General features: G+C 44.9%; 1 protein-coding gene across 1 annotated transcript in view; it reads right to left on the reverse strand.

Annotated features, from left to right (window-relative positions):
• Positions 1-18,398, reverse strand: part of REPS1 (RALBP1 associated Eps domain containing 1) — a 294,751-nt gene that overhangs the window by 250,925 nt on the left and 25,428 nt on the right. The window contains 2 exon segments of the mRNA XM_030198532.1: positions 6,462-6,508; positions 6,510-6,649. Of these exon segments, the coding sequence (XP_030054392.1) occupies positions 6,462-6,508; positions 6,510-6,649 (187 nt within the window).

Here is an 18,398-nt window from a genome sequence, read left to right on the forward strand (position 1 = left end):
ATATTGGACTGGAAACAGAGACAAAGTAATATGGGAAATGGAGCAATTTTCTGAAATCACTGAAGAGGAAACTACACATCTTCTTTCCTCCTCGAAACTAACTACCTGTTCCTCTGATCCTATTCCCACCCATCTACTTAACACTATCTCTCCCACTATCATCCCGTTTATCTGTCATATCCTCAATCTTTCACTGTCCACTGCGACTGTTCCTGATGCCTTCAAACATGCCATAGTCACACCACTCCTTAAAAAAAACCTTCATTGGACCCTACCTGTCCTTCCAACTATCGCCCCATCTCCCTCCTCCCTTTCCTATCCAAGATAATTGAACGTGCTGTTCACCACCGTTGCCTTGACTTTCTTTCATCTCAAGCTATTCTTGATCCACTTCAATCTGGCTTTCACCCCCTTCATTCAACTGAAACAATGCTTGCTAAAGTCTCCAATGATCTGTTCCTAGCCAGATCCAAAGGTCTCTATTCTATCCTCATCCTTCTCGATCTATCTGCTGCTTTTGACACTGTAGATCACAGGCTACTCCTTGATATGCTGTCCTCACTTGGATTTCAGGGCTCTGTTCTTTCCTGGTTTTCTTCTTATCTCTCCCAGCGTACCTTTAGTGTATACTCTAGTGGATCCTCTTCTACTTCTATCCCACTGTCAGTTGATGTACCTCAGGGATCTGTCCTGGGACCTCTTCTCTTCTCCATCTATACTTCTTCCCTTGGTACTCTAATCTCATCCCATGGTTTTAAGTATCATCTTTACGCTGATGACTGCCAGATCTACTTCTCCACACCAGAAATCTCAGCCGAAATCCAGGCCAAAGTATCAGCCTGCCTGTCTGACATTGCTGCCTGGATGTCTCAGCGCCATCTGAAACTAAACATGACCAAGACTGAGCTTCTTATCTTTCCCCCTAAACCAACCTCTCCTCCTCCCCCATTCTCTATTTCTGTGGATAACACTCTCATCCTTCCTGTCTCATCAGCTCATAATCTTGGGGTCATCTTCGACTCCTCTCTCTCCTTCTCTGCACATATTCAACAGACTGCTAAATCCTGTCGTTTCTTTCTCTATAATATCACCAAAATTCACCCTTTCCTTTCTGAGCACACTACCAGAACCCTCATCCACACTCTTATCACCTCTCGCTTAGACTACTGCAACTTGCTTTTCACAGGTCTCCCACTTAGCCATCTCTCTCCTCTTCAATCTGTTCAAAATTCTGCTGCACGACTAATATTCCGCCAGGGTCGTTATGCTCATATTAGCCCTCTCCTCAAGTCACTTCACTGGCTTCCTATCCGTTTCCGCATACAGTTCAAACTCCTCTTATTGACCTATAAGTGCATTCACTCTGCAGCTCCTCAGTACCTCTCCACTCTCATCTCTCCCTACATTCCTTCCCGGGAACTCTGTTCACTGGGTAAATCTCTCTTATCTGCACCCTTCTCCTCCACTGCTAACTCCAAATTTTTATCTTGCTGCACCACATGCCTGGAATAGACTTCCTGAGTCGGTACATCAAGCTCCATCTCTGACCGTCTTCAAATCTAAGCTAAAAGCCCACCTTTTGATGCTGCTTTCAACTCCTAACCCTTGTTCACTTGTTCAGAACCCTTATGTTATCATCCTCACTTTAGTATTCCTTTGTCTCTTGTTTGTCCTGTTTGTCTGTCCTAATTATGTCTAATAGCGCTATAGAAATGATAAGTAGTAGTAGTAGTAAATGGCCGATCAGCGTAAGGGTTGTTTTAATCTGCAACATTTGGAATGGATGCACGTTGATCTAACTTTACTGGAGGGGAAGGGTTAGGTATTACCGGGGGAAGGGGGGATGTGTCTGACAATGCTGCGCTCATTGGAAAAAAAAAAAAAACAGTATTGATCACCGTTGATTGTTGTGATTGGGGGGGGGGGGAAGAGGGAGGCGTGTGGGAGGTAGTATTATTAGTTTTGCTACTGGAGATTGGATAACACTGTTGTGATTTATTCTGCTCTCCATTAAAATATTCATAAAAATTGATAAAAGAAAACAGCTTGCTAGTTAAAGCTAAAACACAAACAAAAAATTCAATTTTTGCTGGGTTTCAGGGTAAAGGTTACAATCAAAGTGGCTTTAACTGAAAAAAAAAATGACTGTGAACTTTCTTTAAAAAAAAAAAAAAAAAAGTCATATCCAAACTAGTCTCTTCAACTTCCAAGCTGCTCAACTGTTCCATATCCAACATAAAATACTTCAAAGGTGAAAAATTCTTTGGGTATTGGAGGACTTCTTCAAAATATTTCTTGAACATTTCCACTACAGATAACATAGGTGATTTAGGGAAATTTATAATTCTTAACTTCAGTCTCTAATTACAAATTATCCACAGCTTCAAGCTTTTGATTGCTAGAGGACCTTACAAGACTGGGGAGACTGGGCATCCAAATGGCAGATGACATTTAATGTGAACAAGTGCAAAGTGATGCATATAGTGGTTAGGGTGGTGGACTTTGGTCCTGGGGAACTGAGGAACTGAGTTTGATTCCCGGCCCAGGCAGCTCCTTGTGACTTTGGGCAAGTCACTTAACCCTCCATTGCCTGCCGCATTGAGCCTGCCATGAGTGGGAAAAAGTGCGGGGTACAAATAAAAAAAATATATATATATATAGGAAAAAGGAACCCAAACTATAGCTACGTAATGCAAGGTTCCACATTAGGAGTCACCACCCAGAAAAAGGATCTAGGCGTCATCGTTGATGATACGTTGAGAAACCCTCTACTCAGTTCTTTTCCTCATTTCCAATTGAAATGACTCAATTTCTTTAAAATTTTTCTCCAGGGGTTCCAATTTAACCTGATGGTCATTTAAAAACTTACAATGTTCTGTTTTACCTGGGGTCAAGGGAGTTAAGACCCATTATAATTGTATCCAATTTCACCAACACAGAGTGTTCCAACTCTCAAATCATTAGCCAGATTTCATCCAAAGTTATCCTCTCTGATTTCTGCATCCTCCTTTCAGATATGCTCACTTCAATGCCCTGAAAAACTCAGGCACATTGCTCTACTGCAGCAACGCCATTTGTATCAGCAGCATCCAGCCGATTAACCACAATCGACTCAACCCCCAGCCTAGGAGAGATTTCACGATGTTCAGGGCTCAACAAAGCCATGCCGATTCCTTGGCCAGTATTTCCTCCTTCAAAACTCTTGCTCTCAAGCAGAAGCAGTCACAGATGCCAATTGGAGAAAGACACTTAACGGCTATCTATATTACTGCTGGAGCCAGGCAGTGCCACTCCTAGGCAGGTAGGTTGTGTCTTTCCACTTCCCCATAGCGCTAGTCCCACACAGCTTAATTCTCAGAATGTGTCCTCTGATGCCATCCGGAACACATCTATCCCCCCACCCCCCCCCCCCCCCAACAAGGCAAACCTGACTAATTTCTTTGACTGGGTGAAGGATTATGTTAGATGTTTAGCAAAGCCTTTGACACTGTTCTACAACAGATGACTTATAACTAAATCGAGAGCCCTAGATTACTTTTTTAGTTATAACAGAAGCAGAAAGACTGTGAGGGCAGTTGTCTTGGGTAGTTTTTGGACAAGGACATGTTGTAAGCTAGTTTTGGGGTTGAAGCGGCAGGTTTGTGGGGCAGGGAATAGCTTTGAAGAATGGAGGCAATCTGTGAGGTGATGGAGCATTTGGAATTTGTGGTGGGGAGTATTGAGGATGCAGTTTGCAGGGCAGTTTTTTCGAGGCGAAAGTTGCAGGGCATAGTTTTCTGGGGTGAAGTAGTTGGGGGGGGGGGGGGTTAGGGACAGACAGAACAGGAAAAAGCAGTGTGTGAATTTTAAGTGCTATGTTTCACTGTAAGTTTCTATGCTATAGAAACAGGAACATCTCCCAACTTATTATTGGGGGGGGGGGGGGGGGGGGGGGGCTCATTTCTCTGGAACCCACCTAATCCATTTTTTAAAATTTACCAGGTGGGAAAAAGTGATGTTACCTCAATCTACTACATTCCTTTGAAGGAGTGAAGACACATGTGGATAAATATGAGCCAGTTAATATTACATATCTGGATTTTCAAAAGGCATTTGACAACATATATTGTGAATGACTCCTGAGAAAATTAAAAAGTCATGGGATAGGAGGTAATGTCCTAGTGTGGATTAAGAACTGCTTAAAAGATAGAAAATAGAAGTGGGGTTAAATGGTCCGTATTCTCCATGGAGATGGATAAATAGTGGGGTTCATCAAGGGTCTGGGACTGCTGCTTTTTAACATATTTATAGATGATCTAGATAGGAATAACTAGTAAGGTAATTGAATTTGCTGATGAGACAAAGTATTCAAAGTTGTTAATCAAGAGGATGGTGAAAATTGCAAGATGGCCTTACCAGATTGGGCATCCAAATAGCAGATGACATTTAATGTCAGCAAGTGGAAAGTGATGCATATAGGAAAGAGGAACCCGAAATATAGCTACGCAATGCAAGGTTCCATATTAGGAGTCACCGCCTAGGAAAAGGATCTAGGTGTCATCATTGATGATACGTTTAAACCCTCTGCTCAGTGTGCAGTAGAAGCAGCAGCTAAGAAAGTAAATAGAATGTTAAGAATTATTAAGAAAGAAATAGAAAACAAAATGAGGACTATTATAATGATTTTGTATCACTCCATGCTGCGACCGCACCTCGAATACTGTGTGCAATTCTAGTCACCAGCGTCTCAAAAAAGATATAGCAGAATTAGAAAAGATACAAAGAAGGGCAACAAAATGATAAAGGGGATGAAACGACTTCCCTATGAGGAAAGGCTAAAGAGGCTAGGGCTTTTCATCTTGAAGAAGAGACGGCTGAAGGGAAATATGATAGAGATCTACAAAATACTCAGTAGCGTGGAACGGGTAGACATGAATAATTTGTTTATTCTTTCTAAAAATACGATGACCATGGGCACGCAATGAAGCTATATAGTAGTAAATTTAAAACAAACCGGAGAAAATATTTCTTCACTCAACATGTAATTAAACTCTGGAATTCGTTGCCAGGGAATATGGTAAAAACAGTTAGCTTAGCAGGGTTTTAAAAAGGTTTGGATAATTTCCTAAAAGAAAAGGCCACAAGCCATTATTAAGATGGACTGGAAAATCCATTGCTTACTTCTAGGATAAAGAGCATAAAAACTGTTTTACTCTTTGGGATTTTACTAGGTACCTGTGACCTGGATTGGCCACTGCTGGAAACAGGATGATGGGCTTGATGGACCTTCAGCCCATTATGTTCTCATCCCATTCTATTAATATTTCAGAATTATTTTGACCCCAGCACAGAGAGACATTCCCAACCCATTTTGTATAATTATTTCCAAAAAGAAAGCAATAAAAGCTTCAATAGAGGTTGAAAGGACTTAATGGCAGAAGCTCCGGATGGGTAAGAGGAGGTGGATCTGTGTATAATATGTGCTGCACAAAGCAGTATCCATGCCCTACAAGATGTCTGATAATTAGAGATGACCAGCCATAAAGTGTGTGGCTTTTTTTTTGTTGTTCCAGAATGAAACGTCAAGAACGTGCATTGTAAAGAGAGCACACTTTTCTTAATGAGTAAGCACTTTTTCCCCCAACAGTAAATGTATGTGCAAACCACTGGGAAAGAATATGTACTTTTTAAACATATTCTTTAAGAAGAGGGCACTCTTATCTGCAAACAAAATTTAGTCGCAAACAGCTAATTCCCGTTATCAATTCATGCTGTACATGGGAAGAAGGGAGGAGCGTGCGACTATATATGTACTCAGAACGGTGTGCATGCGTATTTAAGAGCTACTGCTGGTGTCCATTATTTCTGTAAGGTGATGAGCTCAGGGCCCAGGTAAGTTTTTCCCACAGAATGCCTGATTAGGTCTGAAGGTACACCGGTGTTGGGAAACACTTACAGATTAATTGAATACAAAAAACAAGTGGGGAATGCATGCAGAGCACAGCTTCTGGAATTCTTTCCAACCTCTCTGCGCCCATGTGTGTAGACATATACCTGTCTGTAGTTGTGTTGCCTGTTTCTGCCTTATGTCAGCGTGAGGAGAGGTAGCTTGAAAGGGTGAATTTCCTATGTTTCACTGTATGTAATTTCTATGCTACAAAAGCTGGAACTGCTTCTACCGATAGAAATGCACTGGGCTATTTCTGGGGGAACAGATGAGGGGGAAGGAGGGGGGAATGACTTATTTCTCTGGAACTCCCAGACTAATCTGGCCCATTTTTGACCCTGATGTGCCTTTTCACCGGTTTTTCCTATGCCAAGTTTCTTATCATCCCATGCCATTTAAATTTCAGAGTAATTTTGTTCCCAGACAGGCCAGACATACATACATTTCTTGATCCTTTTTGAACAATTCTTTCCCATTTCTGTTGGGTTGGAAACAATAAAAATCCTGAAATGTAGCATGCTATGTAGTTACCTGCTGTTCTGTTGATGCACGTATCACTTCATGGCTTACGGAGCCTTTTTTTGGCTTGGATTCTGCCAGGTGGGGGAGGAATAACACCTGAGTAAGAAGCTTGATTTTCAGAATCAGATGAATATGAAGCTGCATGTCTTGACTCCTGCTCATTCTTTGATGCTACAAATCTTGGCAAAGGGAGGTCCTTTACTGTTAAAACAGCAAAAATGACTTCAATTGCTGAAGGCGTAGTGCATTTAACTTGCTGCTCATAACATCTAATATCATACTTAGGGGCCCTTTTACTAAGACGCATAGGCCCCTACGCACATACAATGCATGTCAAATTAGAACTATGTCCAGCTACCGCGTGCCCCGGGCGGTAATTCTAATTTTGCTGCTCATCCAAAATGTACAGCAGAAAATAATTTTTATTTTCTACCACATGGTGCTAACCGGGCAGTAATTGGCAGTGTATGCGTGCTGAAAATTACTGCCCAGTTAACACGTGAGACCTTACCGCTAAGTCAATGGGTGGCGGTAAGGTCTCAGGCCCAAAACGGACACGCGCTGATTTTTATTTTGCTGCATGTCCATTTTAGGCAATAAAAAAGGATTTTTTTGCAGGAGCGATGAAAAATGTGCCTGCACACGTCCAATACACGTGCCTACATCAGCGCAGGCCATTTTTCAGCATGCCTTAGTAAAAGGGCTCCTTAGTTTATTATCTGATACATAGTACTATGAGGCATCCTGGTAGTTTGTATTAGGAGTACCTGCAAATGTTCTGCATTAATAATTAAAATTTTTATTCATGCGACTCCCAGTGGAACTCCTTAAGATAACATTGTAGGCAACGTTTGATAGCTATGCTGATTTATGTTTGTGTCTTTCTGGTAATTTTGCGTATCCCACAGAAGTTAACCATCATAAAAATATTACAAATAACAGATTGATAATATTTTTGCTAGCATTGTTTCTCTCCTTATTTGAAGGGGCATTAACATCTTTCAGGTAGTCTTCGGATGAAAAAACAAGCCACATATCAAGGTCACGTGACTTGCATTATGTTCAACTGAGTGATGCTGCCTGCACATTCTTAGTTGCCTCTAAACAAAACAGAAGTGGACAAAATATGGTCTACAGCAGCGTTTCCCCATTTTCTTCAAGCCAAGTACCCTAAGTCAAACAAATTTCAACAGAGTATCTCCAAGCTCCAAACAGCAGAAATGTACATTTTTTCCTTATTTTTTTGAAATTTTTATAGAAGTTTTAAGAAGTAAAACAAACATTTTGCATCTCTAAACCCTCAGCTGTACTCAAATTCCTCCCTCCCTCTGCTTCCCCCTTCAACGGACATTTTATTGCTAAACAGTTAACCAACTAGGCAACGCATATCCTATATAATAAAACGCACCTCCAACATTCTGAAGCCGAGAAACCTCGTGTGGTTGGTCACTTCTGCTTGTGATGAACCCGGAAGTATGTGATGTCAATTCAGGAGATGGATACAGAGAGCAGGAATGCCTCAGCCATGCAGTCAGCTTCAGAATGTTGGAGGTGCATTCTATTAAATAGGATTGGTCAGTTCCTTGAAGTAACGCTCAGACACCAGAGAAAGAGAGGGGGGGGGGGGGGGGGCTGACACCAGAGGGAGGGGGGGGGGGAGCCTGACACCAGAGAGGGGGGGAGGTATCTCTGTCACACACACTCTCTCTCACAGTCAATGTCTTTCTCTCTCTCACTCACTATGTCTCACACTGTATCACATTCACCTCTATGTGTCACACAGTCACTCACACACTCTCTTGGTCTCATACACTCAGTCTCACAGAGAGTCTGTGTCTCTCACACACACTCTCTCTTTCTCTCTCGCACACACTGTATCTGTGTGAAACACACTCTCTCTCTCTCACACTGTGTCTCACATACGCACTTGCATACACTCTCATTCTCACACACACACTCGCACCCAGACTCACTCTCTCTCTCACACACACACACTCGCACATTCACTCTCTCACACACAGTCACTCTCACATACACTCTCTCAAACATACACACTCCGAGGAAAACCTTGCTAGCGCCCGTTTCACTTGTGTCAGAAACGGGCCTTTTTTACTAGTAACAAATACAGGTCACTGCAACTAGCATACAGACCAAGACACGGTTGGAATAATCTGTTATATTTCAATCTCATATAAAATGGCTCCTTGACAGGTGGTGTGTTCCTAAAATTGAGAGACAGGCTCATTTATAAAAACAGGAGAAAAAAGTTCTCCACAAAACCTGCCCATAGTGACCAATCCAGTTTCATCTTTTTTTCTGGGAAATGAAACAACAGATCTGATCAGTAACTATGGGCAAGTTCTCCACCTTGGAGAAATGGGAAAATTAGGTTCTTACCATGATAATTTTCTTTCCTTTAGTCATAGTAGATGAAGCCATTATGTATGGGTTATGTTCATCAACCAGCAGGGGGAGATAGAGAGCACTCAACTTTTCACAGTGCCTCATGGCCAGCTAGCTCCACTGCCTCTTCAGTATTTGAAGCTTCCAAAGCAGTATGGCAAACCGCAATGGGAATAACATGAACTTTCCTCACAGCGAACGATGGCCCCTTAACAAGGGCATAAACTCAAAAAAGGAGGGAATGAACTCATCCTCCTGGAGGGAATAAACTCGTCCTCCACTTTGTATAAACGGAGGGAATACTTGCATCCTCCTGGAGGGAATAAACTCATTCTCCCAAAACATGAACTGGAGGGAATGAACTCATCCTCCTATAACTGAAGACTGTTTTCCGACTCCCCAAGGAAGGAATATAACTTCAGGAAACAAGAACAGCACCTAAAATCAGAATCACTGCAATACAGACAATCATACAGGGAGGGCTCATGGCTTCATCTGCTATGACTAAAGGAAAGAAAATTATCATGGTAAGAACCTAATTTTCCCTTCCTTGTCATCAAGCAGATGAAGCCATTATGTATGGGATGTAACAAAGCAATCCCTAAATAAGGTGGGAACAAGCCACACCACGCGCTAGCACCTGTGCTCCAAAACGCGCATCCCTCCTAGCAGCCACATCCAGCCTGTAATGTCGGGCGAAAGAGAGCTTAGAAGCCCATGTTGCAGCACTGCAAATCTCATGAAGAGATAGTGCTCCAGTTTCCGCCCAGGAAGAGGAAATCGCTCTTGTGGAATGTGCCTTAAAGGCTTCAGGCGGAGCCCGGCCAGACAGCAGATATGCTGAAAAGATAGCTTCTTTGAGCCAACGGGCAATAGTGGCTTTAGACGCTGAAGACCCACTGCGAGGACCTGCAAACAGCAAAAAAAGATGATCAGAGGTCCTGAAAAAATTTGTAATTCGCAGATACTGCAACAGAGTCCTGCGCACATCCAAAAGGTGCAACTGCCCAAATGAATCTGGAAACTCCTCCTCAACAAAGGAGGGAAGAAAAACAGGCTGGTTTAGGTGAAACGCTGAAACCACCTTAGGAATGAAGGAAGGCACGGTCCAAACCGTGACCCCTGACTCTGAGAATTGCAGAAAAGGGTCTCTACAGGACAGCGCCTGGAGCTCTGACACCCGTCTCGCCGAGGTAATGGCCACTAAAAAGACGGCCTTCAGTGTCAAATCTTTCTCTGAAGCACGCCGAAGCGGTTCAAAGGGAGCCCCCTGAAGGGCCTTCAATACTAACCCCAGGTTCCAAGCTGGACAAGGTGCCCACACGGGAGGACGGAGCCGAAGCACCCCTCTAAGAACCGTGCCACATCTGGATGAGCAGCTAAGGTCACGCCTTCAACCCTTGCCACGCAGGGAGGCCAATGCTGCCACTTGCACCCGCAGGGAATTATAGGCCAAGCCTTTGTGTACACCATCCTGCAAAAAGTCCAGAATCGGCGAGACAGAAGCCCGCAATGGAGAAAGCGCTCTTGAAACACACCAGACTTCAAACTGGCACCCAAATCCTGGCATAAGCCACGGAAGTGGAGCGCTTACGGGCCTGCAGGAGAGTGGAAATTACCTTATTTGAGTAGCCTTTATCTCTCAATTGCGCCCTCTCAATCGCCATGCCATAAGACCAAAGCGACATGCGTCCTCCATGGCCACCGGACCCTGTGACAACAGGTGCGGAACCAGAGGAAACGGAAAGGGAGCCTCCAACAGCATCTGTCGGAGGTCCGCATACCAAGGCCTCCTGGGCCAATCTGGGGCGCTGAGCACACTTCTCCTAGATGCAGCCAATCCGCAGGAGCACTCGTCCTATCAAGGGCCACGGCGGGAAGACATACAGCAAGCCCCGAGGCCAGGGTTGAGCCAAGGCATCCAACCCGGCAGAGCGAGGATCCCTCCGTCTGCTGCACGGGACTTTGGCATTGGAACTGGTCGCCATAAGATCCATCACTGGCTTGCCCCGTTTGGCACATATCTGCAGGAATACATCATCTGCTAGTTCCCACTCCGCTGAATCAATCTGATGCCTGCTTAGATAGTCGGCTTGCACGTTGCTCTGACCTGCAATGTGAGCTGCTGACAGGGACTATAGATGCAACTCGACTCAGTGGCAAATTTGTTCGGCCTGCGCGGCTAGAGCTCTGCACTGAGTGCCGCCTTGTCGATTTATGTAGGCCACTGCTGTCGTGTTGTCCAACATCACTCGGACAGCCAATCCTTCCAGGGTCACTTGAAAGGCCAGAAGAGCCAGAAACACCGCTTTCCACTCCAGGCGGTTGATAGACCACTCCGACTCGTCGGGCGTCCATAGACCCTGGCCATGCTTCCCCTGGCAATGTGCACCCCAGCCCTTCAGGCTGGCATCTGTCACCACTAGGCACCAATCGGGGAGCGCCAGCGGCATTCCCCGCCGCAACATGCTGTCCGAGAGCCACCACTCCATACTGAGGCGGGCCGCAGGGAACCAAGAAAATCTGCACTGATAATCCTGAGATACTGGAGACCATCGTTGAAGTAGAGGTCTCAGGTGCGCTCTCGCCCATTGCACCACTTCCAAGGTGGCCGTCATCGATCCCAACAGCTGGACAATGTCCAAGCTCGCGGGCGGGCATCCTCAGGAGCAGACGGACCCGATTCTGACGCTTGCACCGCCTTTGCTCGGGAAGAAGAAACACATAGCCGAGGCTGGTCGAACCTGGCCCCCAAATATTCTAGAGATTGCGAGGGGGTCAGGTAACTTTTGGCCATATTGACGACCCAGCCCAGAGATTGAAGGACTGAAACCACTCTGGCTGTAGCTAGATGACTCTCTTTTTCTGAGTCTGCTCTGATGAGCCAGTCGTCTAGGTATGGGTGAACCCGGATACCCTCCGCCTGAGAAAGGCAGCTACTACCACCATTACCTTGGAGAAGGTTCGGGGAGCTGTGGCGAGGCCAAAAGGCAAGGCCCGAAACTGGAAATGTTTTCCCAATACCGCAAACCACAGAAACTTCTGGTGCAGGGGCCAAATTGCTATGTGCAAGTAAGCTTCTTTCAGGTCCAGAGACGTGAGAAACTCTCCTGGCTGTACCGCTGCAATGACGGAGCGCAGGGTTTCCATGTGAAAATGCCGCACACTTAAGGACTTGTTTAGCTCTTTTAAGTCCAGGATCGGGCGAAAAGACCGGCCTTTTCGTGGCACCACAAAGTAAATGGAGTAGCGGCCTAAACCTTGTTCGGTGGGAGGCACCGGGGTCGCAGCCCCTATCTGGCACAGACTGTGCAAAGTCTCCTCTACCGCCGCCCCGTTTGGCGGCAGAACCGCATCGGGACTCCACAAACACGTCTCTCACCAGGGCATTGAATTCTATTCGGTATCCGTCTCTGATCAGGTCCAAGACCCACCGATCTGCGGAGATTTTGGCCCACTCCTCGAAAAAGAGGGAAAGTCTTCCTCCGATGACAGGAAACGAGGAGGGGGCCAGCGCACCATCATTAAGAGGGTCACCCCTGAACTCCAGGCCTTGAACCGGCAGCTGCGGAACGTTTGTCCAAGCGAAAGGAGTTTCTCTGCTGAAAGCGGGCACGCGAAGTGAACCCAGCAGCACGCCCTGGCCGGTACCTTCTAGCTTCACGGAAGCGAGGTCTGTAAGAGGAGCGGACTGCCTGACCCTTAGAGGAAGGCTTCGGCCTATCTTCGGGCAAGCGCTGAGGTTTGGAATCCCCCAGGCCTTTAACAATGTTTTCCAGCTCCTCACCAAACAGGAGAAGGCCTTGAAAGGGCAACTTCACCAACCTTTGCTTAGAGGCCATGTCCGCCGCCCAATGTCGTAGCCAAAGAGTGCGGCGAGCCGCCACTGCTACAGCCATTTGTTTAGCCGAAGCTCTGACCATATCATAAAGGGCATCAGCCAAAAAGGACAAGGCCGACTCCATCCGTGGAGCCACTTCAGATAAGGTCTCCGCTCCATCACCAGGCTGTTCCACTGCCTGCTGTAATCAAGCCAGGCAGGCTCTAGCAGCATAACAACTGCATGCAGACGCCCGAACAGTGAGACCTGCCAAATCAAAGGACCGCTTCAGAGCTGAATCAAGCCTGCGGTCTTGAATATCCTTCAGGGCAACACCTCCTTCAACAGGGAGGGTAGTTCCACTTTAGGCATTGCAAAGCGAGCCAAATGTTCCTCACTCAGAGGGTATAATTGCCCCATAGCCCTGGCAACCTTCAAAGGTCCCTCGGGGTCAGCCCATTGAGCCGAAATAAGCTCTTGGATGGAGACATGCAAAGGAAAGGCTCGAGCAGGCTTTCTGGTACTAGCCATCCTTGGATTAACAGCGGAGGCTGTGCCACTCCCAGGATCTTCAATCGAGAGGGCTTGTAAGGCATCTGAAATAAGCGCTGGCAGCTCCTCGCGGTGGAAATTCTTAGCGCAGACGGATCATCAAGCTCCTGTGGCAATTCTGCACCCGACTCTGGCTCCTCAGCCCAAGAAGTTCTGCCAGACCCCTCAGAATCCTCACAGCCTGACCACGGGGGGGGAGGGGGGTGCGCCACACTCAGAAGAGGAATTAGCCCTTCTGTGTTTATCAGGAGGATAAGAAACAGGCAAAGCCAACTCCAAAAGGCCAGGATCCACTGGGGGGGGGGGGGGCAGGCAGAGGGTTCGAAGATCCCTGTGGAAGAGCTCTTTTAAGCATGTACGCCCTATGCAGCATTAAAACAAAATCAGGGGAGAAAACCGCTCCCTGACCGCCCAGATCCTGCCCAGGGCTATCAGCTCTATTATTAGCCTCACTCAGAGGACCCCCCCCCCCCCCGGATTCAGGGCTCTCCGTCGCAACGGAGGCCGCGCAATATGGAAAATCCAAAATGGCGTGCGCTGCCAGCTCAGAGCGCAAAAGATCGCCGCTCGCCATGCTCGGGCCAGCTCCACCATCTGTACAACACGAATTACAGAGCCCCGCTGCTGATTTGCGCTTGCCACATTTAGAACAGCGCTTTACAGTCTCCGCAGCCATCGCTGAAAACGGCGGTAAAATTCAAAAATGGCGGTTCGTGCCAAAAACGTCCCGATCGCGGGCCCACCCCGGAGGAGTCAGAAAACACTCTTACCTCACTAGACCGAGTATCACAGCTCCGGTCCTGCAGAAGAATCTCAAGAAATAAAACCTCTTTTCCAAGATCGCTGCGCTAAAGCGTGACGCAACTTTATTTATGTATTTATTTATTTTAACGCTGTGAGGAAAGCAGAGGCAAAAGAGGTAAATAAAAACACTCTGGAGGCTCAGATAAGTGGGAAAGGCAGGGAAAGGCGAACCAATGTGCCTGCATCCACTGAGTGGGAAAGGACAGGGAAAAGCAAGCTAATATGTCCACATCCACGGGGGCATGGGTAAGGCAGGGAAAGGGCTGACCTATGTGACTTCAAAGTGAAGCTGCTATAGCCTCCAACACCCCGGCTAACAACTGGCAAGCCAGGAGCCACCCCCAGGCAGATTTTTGATGGAGCTCGAAGAAGCTGCAGCCACCCTGCTTGGGGAGATAGAGAATACTGAAGAGGCAGTGGAGTTAGCTGGCCATCAGGCACTGTGAAAAGTTGAGTGCTCTCTATCTCCCCCTGCTGGTTGATGGACACAACCCTACATAATGGCTTCATCTGCTTGATGACAAGGAAACTTTTGTTTTTAGTCTTTTAAAAATACGCCCCAACAAACCAAGACATCTTTCTATGCACATATCAAATGAAAATTAAAAATAAACAGCACATAGTAATGACACAGAAGAAACTGTCTTCAGAACAATAATGCTGTTTCAGATTCAGTTCCAGCTAATATGTTTAAATTCACTCCACCTATTAATATGGCAGAACTAAGAGAGAGTTTTAAGCAATACAAAACCTCATTCTGTGCACTGGATATTTGTCCTCCTTACATCATGAAAGTGGCTCCCCAATTGTTTTTCAGTATATTAAGAGAGTGGAAAATTACCTGCAGCAAGCTTTTTAACCAAAGTATAGGGGCAATATTATGTAGACTCCAATTCTTAGAGTAAATTAGGACCAGATGTTACCAATTATAGACCAGTGGCCTCCATTCCTTTATAGAAATGATAAGTAGTACTAAATAGTAGTAGTATCAAAATTATGGAGGATCTAGTGATCAACTGAACTCATTTATAGACACTTAACATCTTACATTTTTCTCAGGGTTCCACAAACAATACAGCACATTACATTACATAGAACTTATGGTCCACAAATACCACAAACAGTTCACTGTGGGTTACAATAGTATAAAGAGTGAACTAATCGTTCAGAAGATACACAATAATTAATTGCAATTAATCAAACTAAATATCCTATATAATAAAAACCAACCTCAACATTCTGAAGCTGACTCTGTGGCTTCAGTGAAGGGTTTGTAACCTCTGAAGCTCAAGCTCCATCTCTGTAAGCTCCGCCCTCGCGTCCAAACGTCATGACGTCAAGCACGTCTAAATGTCATGACGTCGAGGGGCGGGTCAATCGCCATAAAAGAATCGCGCTTCAAAAAACAGAAACAAACGGAGGTCTAAACTCCCAATGGAGGAGTACCGGCGCGGCAACAAGAAAAAAAAAAAAGGGAAATGTAGTTCCGCCCTCGCGTCACAACACGACAACGTCGAGGGTGGGGCGGTACACACAGCAGCGATGACAGAGGACTTGGAGGAGATGCCGGAACCCCCTCGGTATTTCGGAATGGAAAGCCTACCCGATCTCTTGCAATAACGCAAGCATGGAGGAGGAGCAAGTCATGGAAGGAAGACAGAAACACTTAACAGAGGGAAAAGGAGGCGGGGAGGGGGTCCTCACACCAGAGAGATGGGGGTGGGGACCCTGCGAGAGGGGAGGGGCTCACACTCACTCAGTAGGAGGAGGGAGGAAAAGGAGGGGGGGAGGCCAACGGAAGGGAAAGATAGGATGGGGAGGGAAGGGAGAAGGGGGAAAACCAGACTTGCTGTCAAACAAACTATCTCTGAGAAAACTCTCTCTCACTCACTCTGTCCAACATACGCACTCGCACACAGTCATTCTGAAACACACACACCCACAAGCACCCCATCTCAATCTCTATGTGATACACAATAGCACAGTCACTCTCTCTCTCACACACAGTCACTCTCACACACACAGTCACTCACTCAAACATACACACTAAGAGGAAAACCTGCCTAGTGCCCGTTTCATTTCTTTCCGAAACGGGCCTTTTATACTAGTATAGAATAAGGTCCAACAAGTAAACAGACATCTCAGAACATGGAGCTAATATATTTCCTAAATAAAAAAATCTTAAGCGACTTCCTAAAAATTAGATAATTTCAAAAAGGTTCTAGGGGTAAATAATTCCACAAAGTTACAGCTTGATATAAATAGAAGTAGACAAAATCTAATTAACTTAACCTGAACTGTATTAGATTCTTTATTAGCAGATGGAAGATCATTGCTCTGTGGAGGTCAGAGAGCCATACTAATGCAATTTAATTTATCAAGTGCATTCGATCAGGTAGATCCTACAATTCTTTTGTCAAGTTTAAGTCAAGATCATTGCTCTTGCAGATCTGCTTTTAGTGATCTGAAACCTGTCATTAAAATCATCTGTAGTACCTGAAAGATTGAAGGGTGGCCAATGGAACGTCGATTTTTAAAAAGGGTTCCGGGGTGATCCGGGAAATTACAGACTTGTAAGCCTGACTTCAGTGCCAGGCAAAACAGTAGGAACTATAATAAAGAACAAAATTATGGAACACAGACAAACAAGGTTTAATGGGAAGGTATCGGCATGGGTTCAGCCAAGGGAAGTCCTGTCTCACCAATTTGTTTCATTTCTTTGAAGGTGTGAATAAACATTTGGATAAAGGTGAGCCGGTTGATTTGGTGTTATCTAGATTTTCAGAAAGCTTTTGATAAAGTTCCTCATGAGAGACTCCTGAGAAAATTAAAGAGTCATGGGATAGGAGGCAATGTTCTGGTGTGGAATAGGAATTGGTTATTGGACAGAAAACACAGGCTGGAGTTAAATGGCTCGAGTTAAATGGCCATTTTTCTCAATGGAGGAGGGTGAATAATGGAGGGCCGCAGGGATCTGTACTGAGACTGGTGCTACTTAACGCATTTATAAATGATCTGGAAATCGTAACGATGAGTGAGGTCATTAAATTTGCAGATAACACAAAACTATTCAAAGTTGTCAAAACACATGCGGAATGTTAAAATTTGCAGGAAGACCTTAGGAAACTGGAAGACTGGGCATCCAATTGGCAGATGAAATTTAAAGTAGACAAATGCAAAGTGATGTACAATGGGAAGAATAATCCAAATCATAGTTACCTGATGTTAGAGTCCACCTTAGGAGTCAAGACTCAGGAAAAAGTTCTAGGTGTCATTGTAGACATACACTGAAATCTTCAGCCCAGTGAGTGGCGGCAGCCAAAAAAAGCAAATAGGATGCTAGGAATTATTAGGAAAGGGATGCAAAAGAAGACGAGAATATTATCACTCCATGGTGCAACCTCACTTTGAGTACTGTGTTCAACTCTGGTCACCCTATCTGAAAAATGATACAGCAGAATTAGAAAAGGTTCAAAGAAGAGCGAACATAATGATAAAGGGATGAGCTCCTTCCATATGAGGACAGGCTAAAGAGGTTAGGGCGGTTTTTTTTTAATCATCATTTTAATTTTACAACCAAGTAAATAACTTGTACAGAAAAGTGTAGCTACCCAAATAATATGAGAGGGAAAAAAAGATTGATTATCTTACAAAATAACAACTAGGAAAGCATCACTCAAGTCCACAAAATAGATCCAAGATTACATAAAGTGGAGTATTTTACCAAAAGAAATTGCAAAGGAAAAATTAACACTTGAGATGTTACAGAATTCCTTTTCAATTTTGAGCCTATCACAAGGGAACAAACTCCTATGATCTGTTTCCCTGCAAGAAAAACAGTGAGATGAGAAGGTTCCAAAAAAAACCAAAAAACATACTTGACAGATTGGTACCCAACTACACATTTACACAGATAACGTAAATAAAATGTAGCACCAATCTGAAGGACTCCTGGTTTAAGCAATAGAAACTGTCGTCGTCACTTCTGAGTTTCTCTTTATACATCCAGAAAGATCTGGATTTTAAAACCCAAAAAGGTTTTATCCTTATTTTAAAAAAATATTTTCATCAACCAATTTTTATCTGGTACAAGAGTAACCGTAACAAGCAAAGTTGAAGGTGTCGCAGTTTCAGTGTCCAAAGACTCTAAAATATCTGAGACATCCAAAGGTAAATTATCTTGATCCAAATTTTTTTGACCCTCCACAGATTTTGCTGGGAGGCAGTATACTTGAGAAAAGGGAGGAATATTATCTTCCAGGACACAAAAAACTTCTTTAATATACCATTTACGGAGTCTGTAATAAAGGTTTTTTCTCGTTTTACCCTCCTGTCCCAGTCTCTGGAGTCATTGGTCCACTTCCCACTCCT

Source organism: Microcaecilia unicolor, chromosome 3 (genome assembly GCF_901765095.1).
Source record: "Microcaecilia unicolor chromosome 3, aMicUni1.1, whole genome shotgun sequence".
In the NCBI taxonomy this organism is placed as follows: Eukaryota; Metazoa; Chordata; class Amphibia; order Gymnophiona; family Siphonopidae; genus Microcaecilia; species Microcaecilia unicolor.